This window comes from Loa loa (genome assembly GCF_000183805.2).
Source record: "Loa loa unplaced genomic scaffold supercont3.80, whole genome shotgun sequence".
Taxonomy (NCBI): Eukaryota; Metazoa; Nematoda; class Chromadorea; order Rhabditida; family Onchocercidae; genus Loa; species Loa loa.
Window position 1 is genome coordinate 27,644 of NW_018108260.1, and position 27,160 is coordinate 54,803.

General features: G+C 32.4%; 3 protein-coding genes across 3 annotated transcripts; all 3 read left to right on the forward strand.

Moving 5' to 3' along the window:
* Positions 1-663: 663 nt before the first annotated feature.
* On the forward strand, positions 664-6,028 carry LOAG_02033 (hypothetical protein; the record flags this gene model as incomplete). The annotated part of the gene is made up of 6 exons (XM_020445915.1): positions 664-825; positions 2,375-2,490; positions 2,645-2,762; positions 3,505-3,736; positions 4,015-4,276; positions 4,651-6,028. 6 exons carry the CDS (start codon positions 664-666, stop codon positions 4,724-4,726), a joined length of 966 nt encoding a protein of 321 aa, XP_020303680.1. The 3' UTR covers positions 4,727-6,028.
* A 10,463-nt stretch (positions 6,029-16,491) lies between these two features.
* Positions 16,492-19,473, forward strand: LOAG_02034 (hypothetical protein; the record flags this gene model as incomplete). The annotated part of the gene is made up of 6 exons (XM_020445916.1): positions 16,492-16,549; positions 17,745-17,950; positions 18,205-18,393; positions 18,611-18,700; positions 18,909-19,069; positions 19,320-19,473. 6 exons carry the CDS (start codon positions 16,492-16,494, stop codon positions 19,471-19,473), a joined length of 858 nt encoding a protein of 285 aa, XP_020303681.1.
* A 6,030-nt stretch (positions 19,474-25,503) lies between these two features.
* LOAG_02035 (hypothetical protein) lies at positions 25,504-26,340 on the forward strand (the record flags this gene model as incomplete). The annotated part of the gene is made up of 2 exons (XM_020445917.1): positions 25,504-25,526; positions 26,043-26,340. The coding sequence occupies 2 exons, from the start codon at positions 25,504-25,506 to the stop codon at positions 26,338-26,340; spliced, it is 321 nt and encodes a 106-aa protein (XP_020303682.1).
* Positions 26,341-27,160: the final 820 nt, after the last annotated feature.

Consider the following 27,160-nt stretch of genomic DNA (forward strand, 5'->3'; position numbering starts at 1 on the left):
TTTTCTCTCAAATCCATGCAAAAAGTCGTCTCGAAATATGGGAGGGGCTCTTCATTAAATGTATAACGCGCATTACTCGACCATTTGAAGTATGGCGTCAAGGAAGTTATGTTTGATCAGTAGGGTTGCTTACCGGTACATAGTGATCAAGAGGGGAAGAACCTGTTTATAATTATGTCTCAGCAGCGGATTAGACTTCGCAAGCAGAGATTTTGCGGAGTGCTGGATGAATTAACTTGTAGGTGTTTTCTAATTCTCTCCAATAAAATGAATTGGGCATAAAGTCTGTATTTTACTGAGAATCAACTGAAAAAGAGAATTATGCGAGGACAAACTAGGCGACAGTTAATTATTCATTTGACATTCTGTGTTTTAATAGGATTCTCCACATGCTTGGGAATTGTGTTTATAGTGACTGATTAAATCCATACATTAGATTTTTGATTCTTTTATGTTATAGACCGATTCAGTTGAAGTAGCCCTGCTTAAGTTGTCTATAGACGACATTCGCTTGCTTCCGATACAAAAGATAGAGTAATGCAGAGGATCCCTCTCTTATTCCATAGAATCGAAGAGATACAGTGTAATATAAAGCGAGGGACATCTTCCAGTTCGAATCGACTTTAATCAAACTCATTACTGGTAATATTGAGACGTTTTTCGATGGAAACTGTGCAGTTGCTCGGGATTAAAAGATTTGTTTTCCAGTTTCAAGCTTGGGCGCGATTCAGTGTTTGTGTGATTGTTTGGGCGATGACAGATAGTCATAAGGGGGGTGCCAAGAACGAAAATGTAGCCGACAGCTGGGAAGAGGCTGGCGATGAGGTAAGTACAACTTTTTGCCCCTTCCAATATTTAATTTATATTTGAATTGTGGGTCGACAGTTTCGGCCTTTACTTCCATCAATTTGGCTTTAATCAACTGTTTATTTTTTACTGAATTGTTAAAACTATTGGATCTATTTAAATTTCTATCGTCGACTAAGTAAGTAATAAAACCCATTCAAACAAAGCCCAACTGCACTACTGCTCATCCATATATTGATTGGTATCTAGAGATCAGATACATAGACCAGTTTGTCTGCAAGATGATCATAAGGAAGAATAGTCAAGATTGAGGCTATGGAGAAAGAGGCCTGTTGTGGTCATGTTTCTAAAGCAAGAATGTGTAACACTATAGTTCATACTGTTATGATAATTCAGAATTTAATATGCTGATTATCACTAACCCAAAAAATATAGACATTCATGAAAGAACGAATTAACGGTAATAGTCGAGTTCAACGAATACGAAAGAGAAGAACCGGTATGAGCAAAATTCTCCAGTTTGTTAGATCATGTCTAATCTAGGCGCCTTTTCTGGTTTAATTTTGATTAGATAGGATAATCCATACAGTTAGTCTATGTAATCAGTGAAAGAATGACTAGAGGATCGAAACGTCTGCAGAAATTACTCGAAAAGAGGGATGAGTTGATCATTGCTCAAATGGATTTTATTAATTTTTGTGACGATCGAGGTAACGATTTGGATAAAATACATATCGTGGTAAACGATTATAAGGATAGGCTTAAGGAGGAAAATGTTTATTTACGCCAAAGGATGTGGGAAGAGGGTTGGCGCTTTTATGATTGTTATATCGTTGACCCGTACGGTAATTATTATCCATTTCACTGGGGAATGGATCGTGAACCAGATCCATCCGAATTTTATTATTTTGAAACGGTAATTTTTTAATAGCTTCTTATCTAGTGGCTTTTTTTGCTTGTAGTTTATATATCGAAACTGTCGTCTTCCTTAATAAATGGTAGAAATAGCGGTGATAGCCAAATGCTATGTAGCCATAATAAATAATTGATTACTATAGATAATTGATTGCTCATTTCTAAAACCTCCTTTAGCTTCAGTGAGAGGGTATTCTAGTACACTTACCTTACCTTACTTACCTTTTCTGCTGACTGGATTCAAAAAAAAAGAAAAACCATCTAGATCTTACGAAACGCTTAATTCAAATCTAAATCATTTATAGGAAAAGGGAAGATGGTTCAATAAAGGTGAAGGTATAAATAAGCAATGTGTAAGAGCGATAGCGAAAAGAGAGCATGAGATATTGAAGGCCAGGGCAGCTGGAATGTCAACACGACAAGTATTTCGAATGGGAATTATTCACCTAAATTAACTTAAATTTGGGAGGGTGATCGCATTGAGGTTTTCTCCAGACATAATAGTCTAAAATACGCTAGCAGTATCACTTTAGTATATTGAAGATCTGCTTCAGAATGAAAATTTCGTCCGCTTATTGCAATCTGGTTATTCTTTTTTCTAAATTCTAGTCTTGCCAAGCTTATTTTAACTCAAGCGGAACTTTTTTTATAGGCCACGGAAAAATTTTTCGATGAACGTAAGAAAGAAATTGAGGCGAAAAAGCAAAAACAAGAAGAGATGTGGAGAGCAAGAGAAGCGGCACAACAAATGCAGGAACAGGGCTCAAAGTTAGTACATCAGGATCGAAAATCGAAAAACTATTTCACTACAAACTAGTAGATTATTTCATATTTATCTCTCACTAAGTCCCACCACTGATTGATTATACTGTATTTTAAAGACTAATCAACTGCTAATTTCCTTGGGTTCATCTAATTATAGTTTCGATAAACCAGCCTTTCAAATTTTGAAACGTCCACAAGGTTGTGAAATGCAGTCGTCATCTTCACAGCACGGTATGGCAAAGCTTGAGGAAAAAACGAAGACGATGACTCTTCAGGTAAAGATATCCTTGAAATTTTTTCTAATGGAAAGAAGAATCATGGTCACACATATTGGCTGACCTGGAAGATTCCCTATCCACATTCGCCAGATTGATACAGTCGAAATAAGTTGCTGATGCTATAACGTTATTTTCGAACACCCTTTGATAAAGAGGGATTTATCCTATCTCTTTTTAAAAGCTCTAGTGTTTAGGCTATGAGTCAGGATAACGAAAATTTTTGTGTTAATCACTCAACGGGTATACTAATCAATATAAAAAAGAATGATTGCTTGAAAATAGTAATCCACGAAAGTTATGGTGTTGTATATTCGGTTAACTTATTGTTGGGAAAGGTCACTTCTCGAAAAGCAGAAATCACTTGAATCTGAATGGAGGAAATGGCGATCAAACCCTATAGAATGCTATACGAAAACTAATTTTGTAGCCATTGCTTTTTCTAGTTTCAAGAAACTTCGTAATTCGGCTCTTTTAAATTTTGACCAAGAGAATAAAGTAATAATGTTTGAGAAAGTTAAGAGATATTCGTGATTAGATCTTTCAGAGAATAAATCACTGCTATTACAGTTCCTTTATTATTCGGGGCATAGTCTTCATAAAAAAAGTTTAGGATTACTATAGGGATTAAGTAGAAAGAAAAGTGCTAATCGAATGGATGAAGAACCTAGTCGAAGACATGCTTCTATATCTTTAAAGTTTTATTAGCTTGATTATTATTACTGTTTAAATGTGTTTTCAGGAAAGGGAAGCAGCATACCTGCAAGCACGAGAAAGAATATTTGGGGGCGTTTATAGGTTCGACGAAGAACGAGATTTAGCTTTTGATCAGATGACTCGTAGTGCAGGTGGTTGCATCCCAACAAGTGTGCCACTGCCCCATCCATCATACCATGCACCGAATCCGCGACCTAGACTACCAGCTATAATGAGGACGCCAAGACCTCCATTGTATCAACAGCCACTTCCATTAGGTTTAATTTTTATTTTATTTTTATTTTTTGTAGTTGTCTCGGCATTATTCATTAGTTTTAATAAATAAAGTAAATCAGAACAGTACAACAATTTTATCATGGTTCTCCTTGGAGAACTTATATAAGGTCCTATAAGGGATGCACTGGACGACGCACGGTGCTAAATGATTGATATTTCATTAATCTCGAATTTTCTGTCTTTTCCATTTTGTCTATTTGCCTTTTTTTTTAAAGAAATTATTACTGAACGGTAATCGTCAGCTGAATCTTATTTCCAGGTATACCACCGTTCAGGATACCACCACCTTCATCAGGTGCCTATACACCATCATTACCTCCTGTTTCGCAGCAAAGGTTTCCAATAGCTGGGATCCAGCATGCTCCAAATCCTCAACTACAACGTCTTCCGTACTTCGATTCCAGAATTCCCCCTCCTGTAGCACCACCACCACCTTATATGGGGCAAAACTTGGGACAAAATCTGATTGGAATTAATCCAGCATTCAACGATCCTGCAAGAAGTAATCCTGTGCCCTACGGGTAGGTTGATTCTTTTCTCGAAACATCACCAAAAATATTAGTTTTGAAAGATCTTCGTAGAAGATGAAAAGACATGGATTTATAAATACTGTAAGGAGAGCTGCACAGCAGCACTTTTAGTTTAGTGAGATTATGAAGAACATGAAGGACATCGTTTTTTTTGGTGTTGTTGTGTGTATTGTTATTTGTTTATTTGTGTCTGTATGGTACGAATGAAATTTCTTCCTTCTTTGTGAGAAAGAAAAGAAGCGTTAATCGAAAAAAAAGCCCTTTAATTTCAACCATATTTTGCACACGTCTACTGCAGTTGGTAGTGAAGTGTTGGCTTAGATTTGGCTAATTCGCAGATGTATTTTAAATTGTGCAAATTTCAGACGCCCACCTACTCAACTGTTATCACAGAATCAGTTCACACTTTCGTTCAGCGATCAGTCAAATCGATTTTACTAAATTTTTTTTTTTTCGAAGTTACATATTTGTTCATTTATCCTTTTTCAGTTTTATTTGTTGAATCCTTCATCGATATTTTCGAACCCATAAAAAATCTCTTTCATGTTCTGAGAATAGAACAATACTGCAGGCTATCATTGTTTAACTGCGGTTTAAATGCCGTAGAATTTAAGATAATCCATCAAGGTGTGAGTCTGGAATCAGTTATGCAAATGAGGTGTTTTTTCACATTTGCGGGGTTGGGAACTGTAAGCTCGGTCAGCATCAAGGTGTTTCTGTATCTCTTCTCTTTTTCAACTTTTTCTTTCCTATATTTGCATCAAAGGATTGGGATACTTTGCAGAAAATATCATTCATATAAATCTTTTGCCCTGTTTATATACTCAGGGCGTTGTCATTAACGAATTATAATGTATTAAATTTTCTGTTTTCAAAATATTACTTGGATTTCCTTCGTTGTACATTTACGAAGAAGCTTGCTTTCTTTCCTTGCAGTATAACTGAGACAGATTTAACTTTGCTGTTTGGATTGGTTCCTGTTTTGCCGTTGATTATTCGAATAGAGAAACAGAAATGCAAATGCATAATGGTTTGTGATGGAAAGATATCACTAATGCAGACATTTCCTGATCAATTTTGTGCTTTTCTCATGCGCCGTATGGTTTGTATTTCAGACTAAAATCTACAGCAGAAAGCATCTGTAGAATAATAAGATCATAATATACGATGTAAGATATGCATCCTTCGCATTTTAGGACTTATCCAGTGTTCGAAACCTAAGTTACACAGACATAATGACTTTAAGGCATCACTTCATGCTGTTTTTTTTGTACTAAAAATTGTTCTATCTTTTATTATACTTGGACCAAACGTTCTTTCGAAATAGATTGAACAGGGTAGACTACAGCTATATATTATGGGATATAGTTCATTTAAATTAGACCATAGTTGTTTATCTGATGCGCTTGAACGAAGCAGTTGAAGTAATTTCGCCATGGAATCATCGGGTTGATTCTGTTTTTTCATGTCTTTTTATGCCGGCAAGGTCCGGAAATGGCAATACTCGATATTCTAGTAGGGAAAAGTTCTTTTCTGAAGGGAGAAGAAGCTTTTTTCTGGATTTAAAAATTTCACTGTTTTCTAAATCTTAACCACGATAATGAGGAAATTTTTGGTTGTGAATGGTCTGTTGATATTTCCGCCTTTTGTGTTTTCCTCCGTATAAATTTCACGCATTTTTTTATCACTGATTGTTTTTGTATTGTTCGTTTCGGTTTCTTTTGACAAATAAATATTTCAGTGATAAATTTGAACTTTGAATGATGGGATGAAGATGGGGCTTTGTACTGCAACTTCGCCTCATGCAATATGCATGCCATTTGTTAGTTCTTTTACGCATGCTTTTGTTTAGTAATAAGTGAGATCGAATAATACTACAACACCGAATGAATAGAATTGCACTGTCAGTCTCATGCAGTTTTCACTGCTAGAATGTGTGACTTAAATATTTTTTACTTTCTACAAGAATTATGCGAAATGACAGCGAAATATTGAGGCGACGAAGTTTTTAACAAAATTTTCTTTATGTCTAAAGGAAATTTCGAAACAATTACTAAACAGTATTAAAAAGATCTGGGCATGAATCGCAGTGAAAAAAGTATAAACACCTAGGAAAGCTGTTTGATTTCCATGACAATCCAACAGAGTGAGAAGTGAGCAATGTTCGTACTCAATATCTTTGAATCTCTTTGCTCAGTTTTTTTTTATCTCTAATTAGAAAAGAAAATTTTATACTACGTTAGCATTTCGAAATAGCATGGGAATTAATACTTTTTAATGACCTTTCTGCAGGAATAATCATGCCAAGCATTTCATTCTGACAGTGACTGCCCGGACGTATCAGATATTTGTCTTGTAAAAAAGGGTTGTAATATCTCTCGTGGTACCCGATAGAATGTTATATTTGGACTTCATGGCCTTCTTTATTTACATAGATAGATTTCTCCAAGCTTCTTTACTGTGCTATCAACTGATGTTGATTTTGCACTACAACTTAATGTCTAAGGGCAAAGAATGAATCAGTCTTCTGGTGCTGACAACGAAGGCTAAACTATTGTTCAAATTTTACTATTATAAAGTAGCATAGTAGTAGAAAAGGTACAATGGAAGCTTAATTACTGGAACATCAAGAATATCAGTGGAAGTGTCGAAATGATGCGATGTAATTGCCTGAAAGTAGCAAAAATAGTGGAAACTGATAAAAGGTTGCTTTTTTTCAGCTTATCAGATACATTGGTCATGACACTTCGGTACCTCATCATTTGATTTAAATCTTTTAGAGTTGTTCTCTGTAATTCCAGTAATCTACCCAATCTTCTCCCGATGTTTATCTTTTATATTAATCTTCCGATACTTATCTTTTAATCTTATATCAAACTTCATTTTTACATCAACAAAAACCTTGCTAATATTTGTATTACTGCTTAATACTTAAGCTTATCCAACTTCTGACCAGAAAGTTTGGCCGTCCAAACTGATCATATTCTTCAACATTTTCTTAGCTTGTAATTGATCATATTTTAAGACCAGAATTTCAATAATACTTATTGATATGACGGATGATAGTAGTATTTATTAATACTATTACTATACCAACACTAATAGAACTACTACTACTATAGCTGCTACTACCAATTACATTATCCATAAGTCAGGGACAAATCAGTTATATATCACAAAGCAGTCGGAAGTATTTTCGAAATAATTTGCAACGAGACAGAAAAATTTTCCAGTGCTTCAGTTATCTTCCGAATGACGGAGAAACATGAGCTAATTTTTGAAATATATGGGAGGAATAGAGCGAATAAAGCATTGGTATAAATAGTTTGACAGATATAAAAATAGACAACTTTCGTAGAAAATTTAGGAAAACGTTAACAATCATAGCAGTTCCACAATCACAGTAATTCCGACAAATTCATCATTCGAAAAACCACTCAATTTTTTTTCGTGTGACAACGCGAATTTCAATATTCTCTTGGAATTACTCGATTTTTGTAATATGATGCGCAAATATCCAAAGAAAAAGAGACCAACTTCTTTTGATTACTTATAGAAAGTAAAGTACATTGTACATTTCGTGAAGGAAGTAATAACTTTGGTGATATAGACAAAGTACAACAATTAATTGGTGCAGAATTTTGGACCTCTTTCTCATTAAAACATCTCATAAAACCAATCCTCATTAAAATATAATTAAAATGAAATATGAGGACGTAAAAACAAGTATGTAAGAAATTAACAGTAAGCCAATTCGATGATATTTGGCTTCCCTCACACATCTTATTATCATTTGTGATAAACTATTCCTATCCTTTCCGGAATGAACTAAGTATTTGGACTAAATGTTTATCAACTAGCTGCAAAAATATGAAAATCCGGAAACTTCAAATAACAATTCATGGTAGCTCTAATTCTATTCGTTTCGGGATCATTTTTTCAGCCCAAAAATTTCAGTTTACATGGTATGTCATGACATAGCATCTCACACGAACAGCAAGTTAGAAGGCACTTCTTCAGATTCTGGATGGTCAGTTAGAAATACAAAATGGGTCATTGTTTCATGTTTAGATGATAAAATTTCCAAGACATCAAAGAGGACTGCCATTTCGAGGGTATCTTGTAATACAGGTATAATCAAATGGAGAAAAAAAAATGGTATGCCTACAGGATTTCTTGGTCCTTCATGTTTGTTGAATTTTTTCCAGTATGACTTAATGTTTCTTAGACGAATAACATTTTCATTTAATGCGTCGTTACACTCTTTTAAATCTTTTTATTGATAAAAATTGTTTATTTTTACTTACTGCGAATTTACTCTACATGTTACATATGCATAGAATATAAGAAAAATATAGAGCACATTTTTATGAAAAAATTTCAAGCATTACTTTAGGAATGAGCGAAAAGATATTTTTTTTCCATAAATCAAACAAGAAGATCGGAAAACAAAAGCCAAATTTTTGTTCAATCGTAGGAAGATTGGAATAAAAAATTACAACATTTACTCTAGCATATTTGCATTAGCTTTTTTTTGATTCTTTATTTTGATAACTGAAATATTTTGGAACCACCTGCGGACACTTCAACAACACCTTTAAAAAAATGTGCAGTAATTTAAATTTAAAATTGTGTGTGACAAATTCGAATACATTTTATTATACACCTGTTACTATTACTGGACAGGTTAGCCTGTCAATTCAATAAAACGAAATGCTATTAATTAATCGTCGTATTTCCAAATGTTGTTTCATTAAGCAAATCGGATTCGCTTTAATATATAGCTGCTATTCATTAATGTTAACAGTCTCTAACGTTGCAACATTTCAGCTGTAAGATGAATTATTTCCATATTTACCATCTTCTTTATTATATTCAATACGACAACAAGATCTCTATTCATTTTTTAATGAAGTTTTTGTTTCTTAATGATAATAGCACTTTGATCACGAAAAAAACCATTTACTAAATTGAAGCATAATTAATCTTCTTTGGGCTTTAAACAAAATTACGACGCGAAAGTTTTTTTCCAGCTGAAATTTAAAGCAAATATTTAGGTTTTGGCCTTTTGTCAAACTTAATTTAATCATTCCAGCGAATACGGATTTCATTTAAGCAATATCATAAGTCGTGGAAAAAAGAGATAAATAGCGATAAACTGATCAGCGATTACGAGAAGTTCGTTGATCCAATTTACCGTATCAATAATTTGCATTAGGACTCATAACTGTGCTATAAAGAAATGAAAAATAATAAGGTCTAGCGATAAATTCTTGCTTGCTTATTAATTAGGTCTTTTTTTGATAGTTAAAAGTATTTTCAAATCGATTTGTAGCAGATGACTTCCCGATAAAAGAACTGAAGAATTCTAAATAATCAACAGTGAATGGTAATGGCGAGTGGGAGAATACCATCACGGGCGCAAAAAAAAAAAGAACGGAAAAATAATTAAGAAAGTCTTGGATGAAGTTGAACTGGAATTAGAACATTAATGGCACTGAGGTGGACCGACGACTGTTACCCCTCGGGTTTTTGTAATGTAGAGCTGTGGGGGATGAAAGGGCTTGTCTGGTATTCGCGATTAGTTTTTTCCCAAAATTAAACAAGAAGTAGCTCATCGTATCTGGAATGCATTTTCGAAATTTTAATTATATTGATTTAGGGGATTAAATTGTCAATCGTGTAAGAAGAAAGAAGATAACAAATATCAATGAATGAAAGGGAATTAATCCATATTTAGTCTGATCTCTCAGGCGAGAAAAGAAGGAAATGGAGTCGAGGGGATAGATAGGACTGTTCAGGTCATGGTACCGAGAGAATCAATCTATTATTCACAATGAATTCGTGCAATTTTTAATTTCCTTCAGAAATTTGACCAACGAACAACCTCTTTCTAGCCCAATCCATTACATATATTTCATTCTATTAGTATGATCAAATCAAATTCATTTGCTTAAACTTGCATATTTCGTTCAGCCTCTGAATCTTCATCTATCTAAGGTCTTAGTTCACATTGGACTACATGAGTCATATGTCAGAAATGACATTTTCTAATGGGACGATAATTTGCGACTTCTTTGAGAGATCCTTGCATATTACAAATACAATGTTTGTTGTTATTATTTTCGACGTGTTGTCATTTGCTTATGAATTTCCAGTTGTCACTTTCTTGCTAAAATTTCGTTAAATTTAAAATTTGAAAACCCTTTAGCTGGCAATGAAAGACATTTTCATTTGGAATATATGATAGAACAGATATGATCAAACGTATTTTTAATTCGACCTATACCTAACTTTGGGTCACTCTCACTTCACCAAAAAGTTGGCATTGTTTTGCAAACTATCTAAAATGGAAAGTTATTACAACAGTGATGTGACACGATGACAGATATGAAAGAGTAGAAGCAATTTTAAATAATCCATGTAGTTCTTGCTAAATTTTTAATTTAATTTACCAATAGTGGAAATGAGTAGCATTAATTGATTGATTGAAAAGTTGTTGCATAAAATTATCGGAGATGATGACAATAAAACAGAAGCATGGTCGCATTAATTAGTTTAAAACTAAATGAATGGTGATAATACCACCCTGATGAAACGTACCTTAATCTATAATCTTTGATCTATAACTCTACTAATATTGTTAACAGCGTCACTAATTACACTTGCCATTACATCAATATTAATATCCAATCAACAGCTGCTAATACATTCATTATTGCTTCAACAAAAACTACAATGAAGTGAGTAGAAGATAAGCCTTAATTGCTGTAAATGCAATTGCTGTTAAGAGCTTTTATGGTATCCAAAAGCTCTACATAACCATACCATAAGTATCAATCACATAAACAAGGTCCTAGCAATCCGAAACATCTAGACACATTTGGCTATTAACACAGTCACTGCCGTGATGGCATTCATTATTTGTTTTACGGCCATCAAATTGCGTATGCGAATCTTTTTATCATCTAAATGTCATGATATCAATCAAAATGCATACAAAATATGCAATGGATAAAGAAATGTTACCTTTATCATACACATATTTCGCGTTTATGCATTTGAAATAAGTCTTTCATTACTTATTTCCATTTCCAGATATCTTTAGTTCAGCATGATCATCTTATCGATCAATAATCTATAAGAGAAGTTCAAGTTTACTGTAGCATTGGATGAAAAAAGTAATGTAATAGTGAGATGGAGGAATAAGACTTTCGATGATGAAATTAGGAAAAAAGCAGAAGAGAAGTTTACTGGGTGAATTTCATGAATTAAAACCAAAAAAGATTACGGACTAAGGGAAATAAGAAATAATTATTTGAGCCTTGTAATTTATTCTCAATACAAAATAAACACTCCATAACAATGCAATCTTTCAAAGCTTTTCTTTCTCAAGAAAAAACGAGGAAGCATATTCATAATTAGCTTAACTGTTCATAATTACCTTAACATCAACACTTGAGTTTCGATAATTTGTTTATACTGATATGATTTCATGGGATATCTTCCTTTGTCATGTACTTTTTGGTTTCATTCAATAGTTAAATTACTTTTGGGGGATTAAATTCTGTTTCTGTCCAGCAATACAATTTCTGCCTGATTATTGCATATCTTACCGGTCGTATGATCCGCATCGTTTACAATACTTTTTTATAACAGACTTCTTGAAATCAAAAAAATATTTTAATACTTTAAAAATAAAATAATTACATATTATGGCAGCTCTGCTACTAGCTCTGGTCTAGGCCAAACTTTGGTTCGATTGCAAAAGTACATGTGGAAAAAAAAATTTGTTTTTTGAAGAAAGTAAATGGAAGTAGCTTGAATTAACATAAAATATGTATGGTATCCTGGATTTCCAGTGAAATAAATTGGATTGAGATTTGGGAGCCTGGTAGCTTAAAGATTTTGGAAGACATAAACTAATTTAAGCAGCTTAAATCTCAGTTAGATTGAAGCCAATTTAGATAAAGCACCTGTTAAAATATATCCTTTTTTTATAAAATAAGATCAAAATTTCACATATGCTTTTTGCAATCGGAATTAAAGTTTGGCCCAGGCCAAAACCAATGGGAGTGCTGCAATCTGCATAGTATGTAATTATTTCTTTCAAAAGTATTGCTACTTTTGTTTATGCTCTTTAAAAAAAAGAAAAAAAAAAAACATAACTTTAATGCGACGGTTCCCGGAAATATCTCACCATTCTGGAACTTTATTTACCGTATTGCATCAAAAAGCGGTAATAGTAATAAAATAAATATGTTTACTAGTACTTGATAGATTTTATCAATGAACTCTTAACAATATCGATCACTTGTTATTTGATAGTTTTCAATTAAAGCATATGGCTCTAATCCCTGGGCGAAATCTTGAATACCAATTTGAAAACCTTCAATGAGCCACAATAATTGTCAAAAAAAGCATATTCTTCGGAAAAAAAAATCCTTCGGAATTTCTAAATTTTTTTTTTTTTTTAGTTTCTCTTTACTACACAATTTTCTTTTCATGCGATTAAGCAAGCTAAGTCATTGAGTAACAAAAGCATTTCTTGGTTATCCTTACCTGAACTTATAATCAATTGCTATTTGTGTTAGTTGACTATTTTATCATCATGCATCATCTCATGCTTGTATTCATTATTCTTTCCATACTTATAAATTAGTAGATGAAAGGTGAAAATCAAAGTACCAGCAGAAAACAAGAAGCGGAAAAGTCGCGAAAGCCTGATATCTTCGACAAACCATAACCATAAAGGAGGGAAGAAATGCGCTTTTAACAAATGATCTATTTTTGAGTGGTTCATTCAACATTTAAATCTTGTCAGGTCCAAACACTGCACTAATCAGGTCTATCTTCCATCCTTTCACACCAAAACGAAGTTTTCATATCTGATTTTGAGAGACATTTAGCGATCACATTGTAAACAATCATACTATGTGCTCTTTGGAGAATTGCGAAAAAAACTTAGAAAAAATCCTTCGAGACTAAGTTTAAACTGTAAATCAAGTTTTTGTAATGGGCTGGGAGGTGCTCTAAATATTTGTATTTCAAACTAACAAAGCAAATCATTCAACTAAGGACAATAGATATGACAGATGGCTTATAAGATATTATTTACCTTGAAGAGGTGGAAAGAATAAGTTAGGTTAAAGCGAGAAATGTAAATTTTAGATAAGTCAAGAAACGACAGAAAGAGAGGGATAGAGAGAAAAAGAAACATTTCGGAATTAGTAAGCCAAATAAGCCAAATATTATAGTTCGTTGAATGAGTACAAATTTCCTCACTTCATTGTTACACTTGCAGGAAACAAAAAACATTTTTAAAAGTAAGTCTCTTCCATTGGCATTCATATTGGAAGTAATCAATAGTAATACGTCATCTTGAACTATTAATTGTAGGACGAAATTTAATATATTCAATGACAATGGTCAATGAAGTTAATAATTTATCATTTCACAACTCAATAGCTTATTGGAATAGAAAAGTAGAATACAGATACAGTGTGCAAACTGCAGGATATCTGTGAGACATGTTTGATCAATTGATAGGATGAGAAAGTGAAAAGCTTGTCTGCGATAGGCCATTAAGCCTTCTTAGAGAAGCAATAGTTAGTTCATATTTATTATAGTTCCAATAATCTGCTTGATAAGATAAGTGTATGGTTGACTTCATCTTAAAGCCTTGACTTAGTGAAAGGAAATGCACCGCACCAATACTAACGGATCGCTCACCCAATTGCGCCTCCTTCCTTTCTAAATGAACCGTTCGTTCCTTCTTCATTCATTCTGCTTTATATCATTGCCAATTGACACAAAAAGGCGTAGTATTCTCATAGGATTACTGCTTATTTCTTCCTTCCTTCCTTCCTCCTCTCGCAATCGTTAACCCAAATAAAAATGTTTAGGCCAACTTTTCTCGAGAGCGGTCACCCATTCCATCTCATTTTTCTTTACCATTGGATGTGGTCTATTCCCTTCCAAATGTACTTAATTCATCTTTCCATCTTTATCTTTCAAACTTTGAATATTATTGATGTTATTAGATAGGTAGATAAATAGATAGTTCGATAAGTAGGTAAATAGATAGATAGCTAGGTAGAAGATAGGTAGATAAATAGGTTTATATCAAACAAGTCCGCTAGTACTTGAATGACCTTGATGGATTTGCCTTGTTTTTGCTTAGCTCTATACTATACAACTTATATCAACCCTAAATAACTACCCTAGAATGCATAATTAGATGAAGAATGTTGATTAGTTCTTATTCGAACTTTATGAATTTGCGAAACATTGAAGAGTTATCCATACTAAGTTCAGGTACATACAGTTTCTTATCAGTAGTCCACCCTGCATTCTTCATTCCCCTTAATTTGACAAATTTCAGTTTGTGCCTTAAAGATAATCATTTGATTCAAAAGGAAGCAATGCAAGATGCATCAGTAAGATTTACTGATGAAAAAGAAGTAAGTATTTCCGAATTGTTATCATAAATTACATCAAATTTTAATTAGTATATTTGTTTCCGACCATTCTCCATTTAGTTGCCAACTGATTAACAAATTTATCTGCCATTAACTTCTTATCATCACTCTCCGGTATACATCTTAAATATTCTAAATCATATCTATTCAAATTGGAAACAGTGCAGCTTTGAATAAAGTTGAATTGAACATTTTGGATGAAAGGAATTGGCTGAGTCATTAGTGGCTTAGATCTAGACTTAGAATAATAGAATAAGTTTTAGGGATTTAAAAAAGTACCACTTAAATTATGCAAAATTGATTTTTTCATCCAAAGTAAACTTTCAAAATGATGATGGTTCTATTTCCTTTATGTGATCCTTTGGTGGAACTCTTTTTCTGTGCTTTTCTTTTTCTGAATCATTTTACTTTGTCTTTTGCTACTTTCTATGGGTTAAAACTTTAGCCTAAATTGATTTTTAGCAAATATTTGCAAAATATCCGCTGATAACTCTTTAGTTTAGCTTCCTGTTAGAAATTACTTAATTATTTGGTTTCCACTGTTCACATCTGCTACAGGAACATTTATTTCTCGCTTTGATCTTTTCCTCCTCTTAATCAATTTTTCCAGAATGTAAAAATACGGTGAAAGGATGAAAGATAACGGATAAGTTCCTTTTCTTCTCTTCCCATTCATAAACAAATGAAGAAACATTTTAAGTAAGATTTCAGTATAACTTTGAATTGCGAGCAGACAGGTGATATCATCAGACTAACAAAACCAAATTTCGATAAAAAAATTCTTCACCAATAGCACAATTTCATTTTACAAAAAAAAGAGAGAAAAAAAAAATGAAATACATCAGTGGTGAAATTGCGGAAAGCAATTCACGGAAAGAAATGTGATCACCATACGAAATGGCTTTTTATATTTAGTTGTCTTCTTTCAACGAAATCTTACGACTGGTTGGTAAAGTGCTAAAATAATAGTACGGACAACGATCTTGAAATGCAAGGATTGATAGGTCAATAACACATACGAAAAAGTTAAAAGAGTGACAAGAATATTTGCCATAATAATTGGCGACATAGTTTTTAGAAATAAAATACGAGAGGGTTTTCATACAATTTACATATTGAAATGAAACTACGGATGTGAAATGTAATTAATTTGAAAAAAGTTTATATGAAAGAGACTATGAAGAAAAATTTCTTCTGGTTCTATCGCTTCCTTTTCCAATAAAATTCTTGCAGAGATTTTTTCTAAAATAAATTATTGTGTGAACTATTATTTAGTTTTATTTGCTCATAATCAGAGCATTTAAATTGCTTGTGTAAGATGAATTGAGATGATCGTTTCTTTTTTTTCCTAGTCTCTCACTATCCTTTATTATGAAATTTAGCGACCTACTGCTTCAAACTCTGATTGCGCAGTATCATTTGGACAGTTGCAACCTCATTATGTGGTACGCAAGGTATGTCTTCATAGCTTTAAATAGCATTTTGTTAAAATTTCACGCTAATAAATTTAGTTGGAACTTTTCAAAACCTAAAAAGTTTCCAGTTTTTTTGTTGTATTTGACTGTAATTAAGGATTCAAAAGCGCAATAAAATGAAGATCGTTTGAGCGATGGGTACTTATAAGATCATTTCTTTTCAAGCCATTAAGACATAATTCATTTTATTAATAACTTGAAATGTTATTTCCGATTGATTTAAGGTTTAATTCAAGTTCAGATCTCTGGAATGTCTTCTGGTCTACATGAACTTGGTGAAACTAGTAAAAGCAATGAAAATTTCAAAGGTAAGATGAAGTGGGTAAATAACTTTGTTTCACAATATTAAGCGCAGAGAAGCGTGGTACTTTAAAGAATTTCGTAATCTGAGCAGTGGTTTGCTAAATAGCCTTCACCGCTCTTGAAATTTTATGACTTAAGATAATAGCTTCAATAGAAAGAGCTTAAATGCACTAATAAAATTTGATTTCTCGAGGAAGGATCTAAGAGAAGTTTCATTTACTTTTGCTTCCTTAAATCTGTTTGTGTCCTTAACTTTTATTTTTGTAATTGGAATCCATTTAAGGAACACAATTGTAAGGCCTTCAAATCCTCTGCATATTTCCTAGCTTAGACAGTGTACAGGCGGTAAATGTATTTACTTGGGATGTGCAACTTCATCTGATGTGCAACCTTGGATTGCCTTAACATTTATTCTCTATAAGACGTTTGAGTTTCGTTTTTCATCAGTTTACCCAGTGGCAACAGATATGAATCGATTAATTACCAAATTAGTTCTTAATATTATGAATTGCAACTGGGACATTAGGCAATTAGTGATTGTCGCAGCAGTTCAAATTAAATTTAGGAAATTTGGTGCAACTAACTAGAATTTAAGGGAAAGAAAATGAAAAATTTTGCATCCAACTGTAATAGGCAGTGAAAAATAACGATTTTGAGAACTGAGAAATTTAACTTTAAAATTTAATAGTAAATGATACGTGGGGCATCATCGGTCAGAAGGGATAAGGTCAATGTCATCATCAATTTTAACGAATGTAAATCGAGGAACGCTGTAAAACATTTGGTTCCTTCCTTAGCATCCCAATTATCATCAATGTTCATCGGAATAACAAATAATTACAAAATGAAAAAATAACAAATACTTCTCAACGGCACTGTTTTTAAAATGTTAAAGTTGTGGGCAAAACTATTTGTCACAATAGTATAAGTCACTGGTATGACCAATTATCATTCTGTATAATCTTAGACAAGAATGTTAGAGAAGACCATCCAATCTCGATTAGTAATGTCTAGTTCGATCTGGGGAAAATTATTACATGTCAACTGAAGAGTGGTAATTAATGGTATTAAAATTTTTGAACATTGAAGTTTCATAAATTTAGAATTGTTCATTTTGTTGAGTGCTCTAGCAAGGTTCATTTTGTTGAGAGCTCTATCGAAATACAGTATTTCTTTGCAGTTATTCTAGATGTTTTTCAGATTTGGTAAGGAAGTACTGTCATGACGGTCGAAGGTTTAGTGATGACTGTCATTATGCTTTATACATCAAAACATTAGATCGGAAAATACCCAACAAAGAAGTACAGCAGAATAGATGTAGTCATTTCTCGGATATTGGAGCACTTTGTGAAACATGTGCAAGACATCCATTTGTTAATGGTACCTGCTTGAAAGTTACCAATCAGGTTTGCATAAAATTTGAATTAAGAGATCTTCCATGATACAAGGATCCATAGCAATCTCTAATTTGTATCATCGAAATGCAGTTATAATTGATCATCTATACTTACTATATCATATTATAAAATTTCCGTAAAATTCTAGGATGTATGCAAATTGATAAATCAATCGATTCTTTCGTCTTTGGCATTTTTCATTCCAATAAAATTTCTGCGTCATTGCTGAATTTTATTCAACAATGGAATAAAAAGAATTTCAGAGGACAGTATTTGATTCGAATATACTTCATTCGCTTACAGTAACAGATTGCAGTACACTTTCACCGGATGAAACAATAATCGAGAAATTTTGTCGAATATGTCACAGTTTTGGTAGTTCCGGAGATCCGCTTATTTCTCCATGTCGTTGTACCGGTTCCTTGAAGTACGTCCATATATCATGCCTCCTAGTAAGTTTCTATCATTTAGCTTAGATCTGAAAATTCCATTAAAAAGTTTGCATAATTCTTCTGGGATAGTTTACTCAGACTGTTAGCATTTCATCTCTTATCTTGCCATCGTATAAATTTAATCGCTGTCTAAAAATATTATTTCTATCCTAGACTCAATTTGATAATTCAAGATCGTTTGAAAGAAAAACAATGAATTCACATAGTATTTGTTCAGCATTGGTTGACGATTTGTGCTCATAAATTGAAGCGTCCAGCAGCATGTGAGCTTTGTCTTTACAAATACCGCCTACGAAATGTCGTCGATGTAAGTCAGTATTAATCAACTGACATACTAAAAAGAGAAATAGTCAGTCCACAATTCCACTTTTTTCTTCATCGGAATGATGGAACGAATACGGGGAAGCATGTATCCGCTAGTTATTTTTTGTATCAACCATTCGATATGTCATCACACTATCCGTTCTTCATCCATAACTTCCAGAATCATAAAAAGGAACAGCTAAAACTTTCAGTGGCAAAATTTACGTTTACCATCGATTTCAAGACATGATTTACGTTATCTGATAGTGTTTACCATAGCTGCTGCGCTAATGTTCCTGTCCTCAGTTATATCATTGATTTGTTTTTGCATTGAAAGGAATTTAGTAAGAAACGATACGATGGATAGCAGTCCGTTCGTTTTCACTTTTTATTCTTACAATTTTCCAACGAACAAATTTAAAACTTCCAGTTATCAATTAGGAATAGCTTAATGAGTCGTTGAACTCTTTTTTCAACAAAAGTTGTAAAAAGAAATTTGAAATGGACGATTAGAAAGGTTTTCAAATGTGTGCTATTTCAGGGAATGAAATGAATAGACAAATCTCTCCAATAAAATATGTCTCAAAGTTTCATGAAATTCAATATTTATGATTAAATTTCAGTGAAATGGTTGTGAAAGCAAATGGTAGCAAATGGGAAACTTTGCTGAGCTCATCCACTTTTCTTCCCGCATTTATCTTCTTTCTGTCTTTTTTTGTTGCTATATATGCTCACGTCAAGGCTGGTCATCCTATGTATTATTCTGGTTACTTCTAATTGTTCAGAATTCATTTCTCAGTAAATAAGTATTTAAGTATAAGAGTACATGAAAAATAGATTATTTATGGCACCGTTCTTTGTCCTGACGTTTCCGTATTATTCGATGTGTTATAGCCTTTGACCGGAAAACTTTAAATAAAAAGTAAAAGGCGAGAAAGAAAAAGAAAAAAGGCTATTTTCCGATGGCTTACATTTTGCCATCTTAAACATTCATTTTTCGGTGTTATTTGTTCAGTCTAAACAAATAGGCTTGAGCAAATTATCATTCACACTATAATCAGAAGTTTGTCATAGAAAAACACCATTTGAATTGCAGAAATTTTCCAAAATCTATATTTTTTTTCAGACAAATACTAGCCTGATAAGATACTTATATCGTTTTTGGATTAATAACCAGAACTGGATAATAGAGGGATACCGACCAAGTCGTGACCAGCGTTACTGCCATAAAATGGAAGAGCTTCGAAGACGACTAAATGGTAACAGGTTTACTTGATTGATTTGGACAATATTTTTGTGAATATTCTTAACTTCATCTTCTTTCAAGGTGATGATAACAGTTAGTCTTTTTAAACAATGACACATACGGTGATTTGATGAATTTTAAAGCTCGTTAATGATACCTTCTAGTGTGCGGCTTTTCCTTTTCTTATTTCGAATTAGCATTTCTGTATGTTCACCAAAACAATCATTCATTCATCTGTTCTCATTGTTGTGAAACCGATCTCTTCCAAACATTGTTTTTTTTTAGCTAACTGTTTTGTTTCTTTTCATTGGCCTTTCCATATATCATATCTTGGCTCTTGAAACTATTTCTTTAACTATTTCTTTTCTTAAGCCAATCTAGAAACTGAGCAATCATAAAAAGATTACTGGTTATAATGGCAGTGATAAGGGCCAAGTGATAAAGTGGTGAAAGTATTAGTGTCATATATTTGTCCCTTCCAACAAATGTACGTTTTGCATTCTTCGAAATGCAGCACTGTTAAGGCATACCTATTTCATATTCTATACAGATGAAAATTATGATAATTATTGTATAAGGCATTATTACTGAAACAGTAATGAAAATAATAACAAAAAAAATAGTTGTAATGATGGTATAATGGTAATATAGTGATATGATAACAACCTGATCAATTTAGTAATGATTGCGCTGATAAAAGCAATAATAATAAAAAATTGGTCTAATGCAATAAAGCGTTCAATGAAATGAGCCCTTATTATAATTAAACATCTCTCCTGAGAAGAAATAGGTCATGGACTAGTTCGAAACCAGGAGAACAGAAACAAAGAAGAATCACTATCACCCTCCTTATTTCTGTTTATATATATATATGTATGCATGATTGGAAGTGTGGAAGGAGAGCGGATCAGATTTTCCGATCATCGGAAAATGCTTATTCAATTCATTTGCAAATTTGCAAATCATTTGCACATTTGCAAATTCGAATTAGACGCATTCTTTGCCCGATATAAAAGTAATTACTCTGGGATAGTAGAAGCTGAACAGGTTTGACTAAACAGATTACTTAATACCAATTATCTTATCCTTTGCTTTCCGCCTTGACAGGACCATTAAAATATCAATATTGTAAGGGTTAGCTTTGTGGTTGTTTGCTCAAGCGAGAAAATTAAACTTATTCTTCCTGTCATCTGTTTCACTTTCCAATGTCACGTTATTTCTCAAATCTCTTTCATTCTTTCTGAAAGTACAGTCAATCCATTGGGATATTTCGTGGATATATTTAATACGATCTTTTTTTCCGGTTTTGAAATACATAAATTTCTTCAGTTGCATTAGCTAGTAACGATAGATCATTTCCTGACCTTTGTGCATCTTATGAGTTCTTAGAGTAAGGGAGCTAAACAACCGGTTGCTTCCATACTGCGTCATTTTAGAAAATGACCATCTGAGCCCAGTCTGTTTGTGGGTTCTCATAATGGTCTAACTTTAATCACTTAGTCTTATCCAGTAATAGCATTAAACTGATTAAAAGCATGCAACATTTATAAAGTCGAAATATCCTTACAATGCGCCGATTCTGAGTGACCTATTAACTATGACAAAAGGTCACGTAAAAGGTGCTAAAATTGCGGATTAGGTGGAAGAACTGCAATTAACAGGTTTTCGAATTCATATTTATGAGTGAATTTATCAATACATTACTCGAATTTAAATTTATCCGGAACCTTTCTAAAAAATTTGGATTCCTTTCAGAAATTTCTGAGCACATTAAATAATACTTCCATCCATTCGTTTGTAAAAAAGCATTGGAAGGATCATTGGATGATTGGGGGGAGTAATTTTCGATGAGCTTATTACATGCAGATGTTGCTGTCATACCATGTTTACTCGATATCGATGATGATTTATTGCAATTTAGTTACAGCAGAAGCAAATATATGTACCCTCAATGTATCCGATGTTGCGTCATTCATCCATTGAATGAAGGCTGAAGCTGTGCATTTTGATGACAGTGCTTTGTCTCATTTTAGAGGGACAAAAATTGTTAGTGCAGCAAATTTTGTAGTTAAGTTAAAATGGAATAAAATATAAGAGATAAACTTCTGAAATATGTAGTATTCAAAGATGAATTTATTGATTGCTTTTTTTTGAAGAAGAAGTTGCTCACATCTTGAAGTTTATTGGGGGTAGTGGAAAACTGAGACTAAGGCTGTATGATATCAATCATTCAAGTCTTAAAAGTTAGATAGGTGGGATTATTTCCAAGCAAGTAAAAAAAGGCCGAACGGGGTTTTTTTTTTTTTTGCAGCATTCCGATATTTCAATAATATGATCCTTTACTGATACAGCAGAAAAGTACTTTCAGTCTCTCTCTCTGTTTTGCATAAAAGAAATCGATTTTAAATTTTAAGTGATTTATTCGAAAATTTCGAAAATAAGAGAGAAGAGATTGAAGGGAATTTCAAGAGATGAAGAGAGGGAAAACAAAAAAAAGTAGAATGCTATGTACAATTTCTATATCACCGCAAGGTATTAGCAGCAAAACAAAAATGACCCTGCTGTAATCCCTTTAGAGGATAATTAGGAGGGAAGGGTATAATAGAATTCAGCCCAACAAAACCAAAAGACATGGTCCAGTCGTTTTCAGGATGTCCTTCCGAAATTCATCAAAACTTCGTCTATTTTAGTCTCTTTATGGGACAAAATTGCCTACCAAAAAACCGAAAGAGACTAATCGCTCGGGTTGGATGAAACAGTAGGAAGGATTTTGTTAAAGTAAGAATTATAATTGTAGAATCATAGTGTGTTATCATCAAGATAGGTATCCCGGTTAAAGCATCTTTATCCAGTTTTAATAATCTATTCCTCAAGGCCCATTCCTCTTTTTCCTTCATTCATCCATCCATCAATCATAAAATATTTCATTGTTAGAAGAAAAAAGGCGCATTTGGTTCATTACATTTCACCAGATGTGTCTTCTACATCCATCGCTTTGTCCTTTCCATCGGACATCGGAAGAATACGAAGTGAATATCTTATTTTCTTATATGCATTTTCAGTTCATATATTACTTATTTCTAACATTATTAAAAGTCTATGAATTGAGGAAGATGTCTTCTGTTTCTCAAGATGGCAAGGAAAGGAAGAAATCCATTTATCAGTTTGAATTCATCAATAGTTTTTTTTAAACTGATAATTAAACTTCTCGACAGTTATTGTTTATTGTGTTCTTTCTGTATCTGATCTAAATCTTCAATTTCCTCCATCAAAAATTTTCTTTAGGTATTTCATTTGTGTAAATGTGCAACTCTCCTTGTCCTCTGTTCAGGTGTTCCGGTTGAGTTAATGACTGTTGGTTCCGTGAAATTTATATTTTACACAGTATGCTGATTATTCTCCCACAACAAACAAAAAGTAGAATTAGAATCGAACAGATACCATCGATAGTTTTAGCTCCGGTAATTATAATAGATGAGATGTCAGATCAACCGAGTAAGACAATATGGTTTCAGGTTAGCTACGATAATGTAATGATATCCATAGATCAAGAAAAAAAAAGAAACGAGATAATATAGTCCTGAAACACTAATTAAAAAGATTTCCGAACACTGTAAGATTCATTAATGATATGTTCTGATTATATTCGGAGTTTTCTGTTTTTTTTTCCAGAAAATTTCAAACATCTGTTATGAGTTTCGATCAGTCTTTCTTGTTTTTTCCCGGTTTTTTCACTTGAAATTTGGAAAGTTTTTTTTCTTGCCTTTGATGATCATTTGTAGAGCTTTGTGAAAGGCAACATTGTTGAATTGGTCATTTCCATTTTCCATTCATTTCAATTTTCATTCAAGACAAAGCAAATTTCCCATCCCTTTTTTATCCCATTAATTGATTTCATTATGTTTCCTTTCCCTTTTGAAGTATTTCTCATAAATTTCAACTTTCCAAAAAAAGCTTCATTCCCATTACCTATCTACCTGCTTTGACTCTAATCTGTGTGAAATATTTAGAATATTGGTCTACAAGCATATTGATGACTGTAAATCATCAGAAAACTCTTTAAAAAAAAAAAAAAGAAGACGATTTACCAAAATATTTTTGCATGTGCATAATCAAAACTGTAAAATTTTTGTTTTCCATCCATTATAATTATAATGAGTTTAAAGGAAGTGAGTAAGAAGAAAAGTCACCAATGACCAATGACCAGCTTCAAGACCCAATCAAATTTTTGCTGCAAGAGAGATCACAAACAGCATGTGAAATGAATCTTTTTCTGAGTGTAATAGTCTTAATTTGAAAATTGCATATCGTTTGAAATGATTGCATCAATATTGCTTGTGGAAACGATTGTCCAATTCAGAATGAAACTCAGATTGCTTCCTGCACTTTACATAATATACGCTTCTCAATAAATAATTCAATAAAGTTTCATTCCAAATACTACAAATTAAGTCCATTTTGGAAAAATTTAATTGCCTACCGAATTTTTGGATTATTTACTTCAAGATTGCTTATTCGACCGAATAAGTACACTAAAGTATACTCTCTATAAATCTCTTCTAAAAGCAATCTTTCTCTCTTCTACCATTGCTCTTTCTCTCTCCATTTTACCTCTTTAAACCGTAAGCTTCCGTTTTCAAGTATGTCCTATTTATAAAATATCTTTATATATAAAGAGAGTTAAGTAAAATGAGATAGCAGCACTCTCTCGAAAAGGAAATGCAGTTTTCAATACCATCCGGTATGTTATACTAAGAAGTGATTGGAACGGCACTTCCGGAAAGGTATTGCTTGACGACAGTTGAAAAGTAATGTGTTGATGAGCTGATACGAAACTATCATGAAGAAATTTATTACTATCGACCATGACAGAGATTGGGAAGGAGTTTGAGATCAACAAATAGTTATTAATCAGAAGTGATTGCTCGCCTATTAACTTTGAACATATTTAATAAATTTGCAATAAAATAGTGTAAACATAGGAACCGTCTTTTTTTATGCTTGATTTTCATTCTAATGTCATCTGGGAGAGTATGACAAATTCGCATTTCTTTTGTTCTATTCAAAATCTTCCTTCTAATACCTTGTTTTCTTCACCTTTAGAAGTTTCATTCATGAAAGTTGGGATTAAATTTAGAAAAATGTTAACTAATTTCAGACTTAAAAAAATTTTTAATTTCAGCTATCATTATTGGAAAATGAAAAGTTTTTTAGGACATTTTATGAAAGTATGCTTTTTTACATAGTACACTAATAAATGCTGTACGATGATATTTTCCTTTCCATTTGTCTTTGTCGTCTATTTCGTCGAATATTTTCATTTTGATAGATTTCATTCTAAATGTTTTTCTTCCATATAATACATTTTTATTTTACCATGAATGGAAGGATTTTACTATGAAATTAAAACATAAACAGGAAACATTCCAAAAGTTTTTTGCGCTAACATTGAAAGCGTCTTCCTACATTTAATAAACGAAATATATTCATTCTTATAATGATACTCTCTGAAAGATGCAAAAAAAAAAAATGACCACTTTGTTCGTTTATTAACTCAAAATATGGATCAGATTCATGTCCAAATGTGAGTAATAAATCTCTTTTCAGAGAGTTAAAATGTCTTCCATAAATGCTTATTATCTAACCTTTATTGAATCATAAACTTACTTTATTACTAATTTATTATACATATCGATATAAAATTCATTTTATCAAGTCCAAAGAAAATTGTACGTTTCAGTTTTCTAAAGATTTGAATATTAATGACCCTTTTACTATACTTGGAATGCTTTCTAATGAAATCTCACTTTTACCCACCACTTTAAGTGAAGTCATAGATTATAATATACTATCTTGAAATACATTGGGGAAAAATCAAATGACAGGAAAGGATTTCTCACTTTTCATTTCTCAGTTATTCTTTTCTTATCTTTTACTTCATCTGAAGTTTTGTAACATAAATTTGAACTCGAAGAATTTATTTTAAATCAGTAATTTGACAAAGAAGAAGAAACTAGTCATTGATAATTAATGATTCATAAAAAGATTTCAAACTTTGTTACAGCTACAAAAGAAAAAAAAAAGTGATTGATGGTTAAAGCGATGTCGATGGTATTTTTTTTCCAGATGAGGTTACACCGAATTATGGAACTGAAGGAGGAGCATCTGGAGAAGTAGTATGTCCGAGAGGAGGAGCAAGAGGAAAAAGAGCCGGGAATCTAAAGCCATCACCGAGAGCTCTTTTACTACAATCGTCATCGCTGCTGTCATCACCCTCCATTGAAGCATCCATATCTGGATTCAGTTCCACGATCGTTCAAGGCACCGCCATCAATACTATCACCACCACCATCCCCAAATACATATCAGCAACTGTTGCAGCTCCTGCCATTGTTTGAATTTTTTACCATTTTTTTTTTTTTTGTTGTATTATATTAAAATATGAGTAAACATTGACCGGAAAACACTTCAATTTTAAAGAAAATATTAAAAAAAGTTCTTCAAACAAGAGATGCTTTATTCCTTTGCGAAATTTTGGAGTTATTTAAAATATTTCACTCTTATGGACATCAATAATAAATTGTAATTTTTAAAAGAAAAAAAAAATTTATCAGAAATCGGAGCTGCTGACTAGTCCCTGCTTAGCTCTAAAGTAATTCTTAACGATCCACTGCGTTTTGATTTTCTTGTAAAGATTCGATGAATAAATTTTAAAAATTTTTTTAATTTTCATCTGTCATGTGCATTTCATCATTAACAAATAGCCACTGAAAGGACAATAAGAGGTGAAATTCTCAAGCTCAAGCCATTTTTTTTTTTTTTTGCAACCGCGGAAATTGAAACGTTATGCTTTACTCTCCAAATAAGCATCTCTAAAACCGATCAGTTCTGTTGTCATTATTTATTACTTATTACCTATTATTTATTATTTATTATTTATTATTTATTATTTATTATTTATTATTTATTATTTATTATTTATTATTTATTATTTACTATTAATTTATTATTATTATTGTTTATTTAATTATTTATCATTATTATTGTTTATTTATTAATTATTTATTATTATTATTGCCATCACCCTACTATAATTATAATGATAATTATTATTACTGCTATTGCTATCGCTACTGGTGCTATTATTTCCATTGTTGCTACCAGTATATATTAAGTATTGTTTGCATATTGTATATGCTGACACATTATGTTATCATC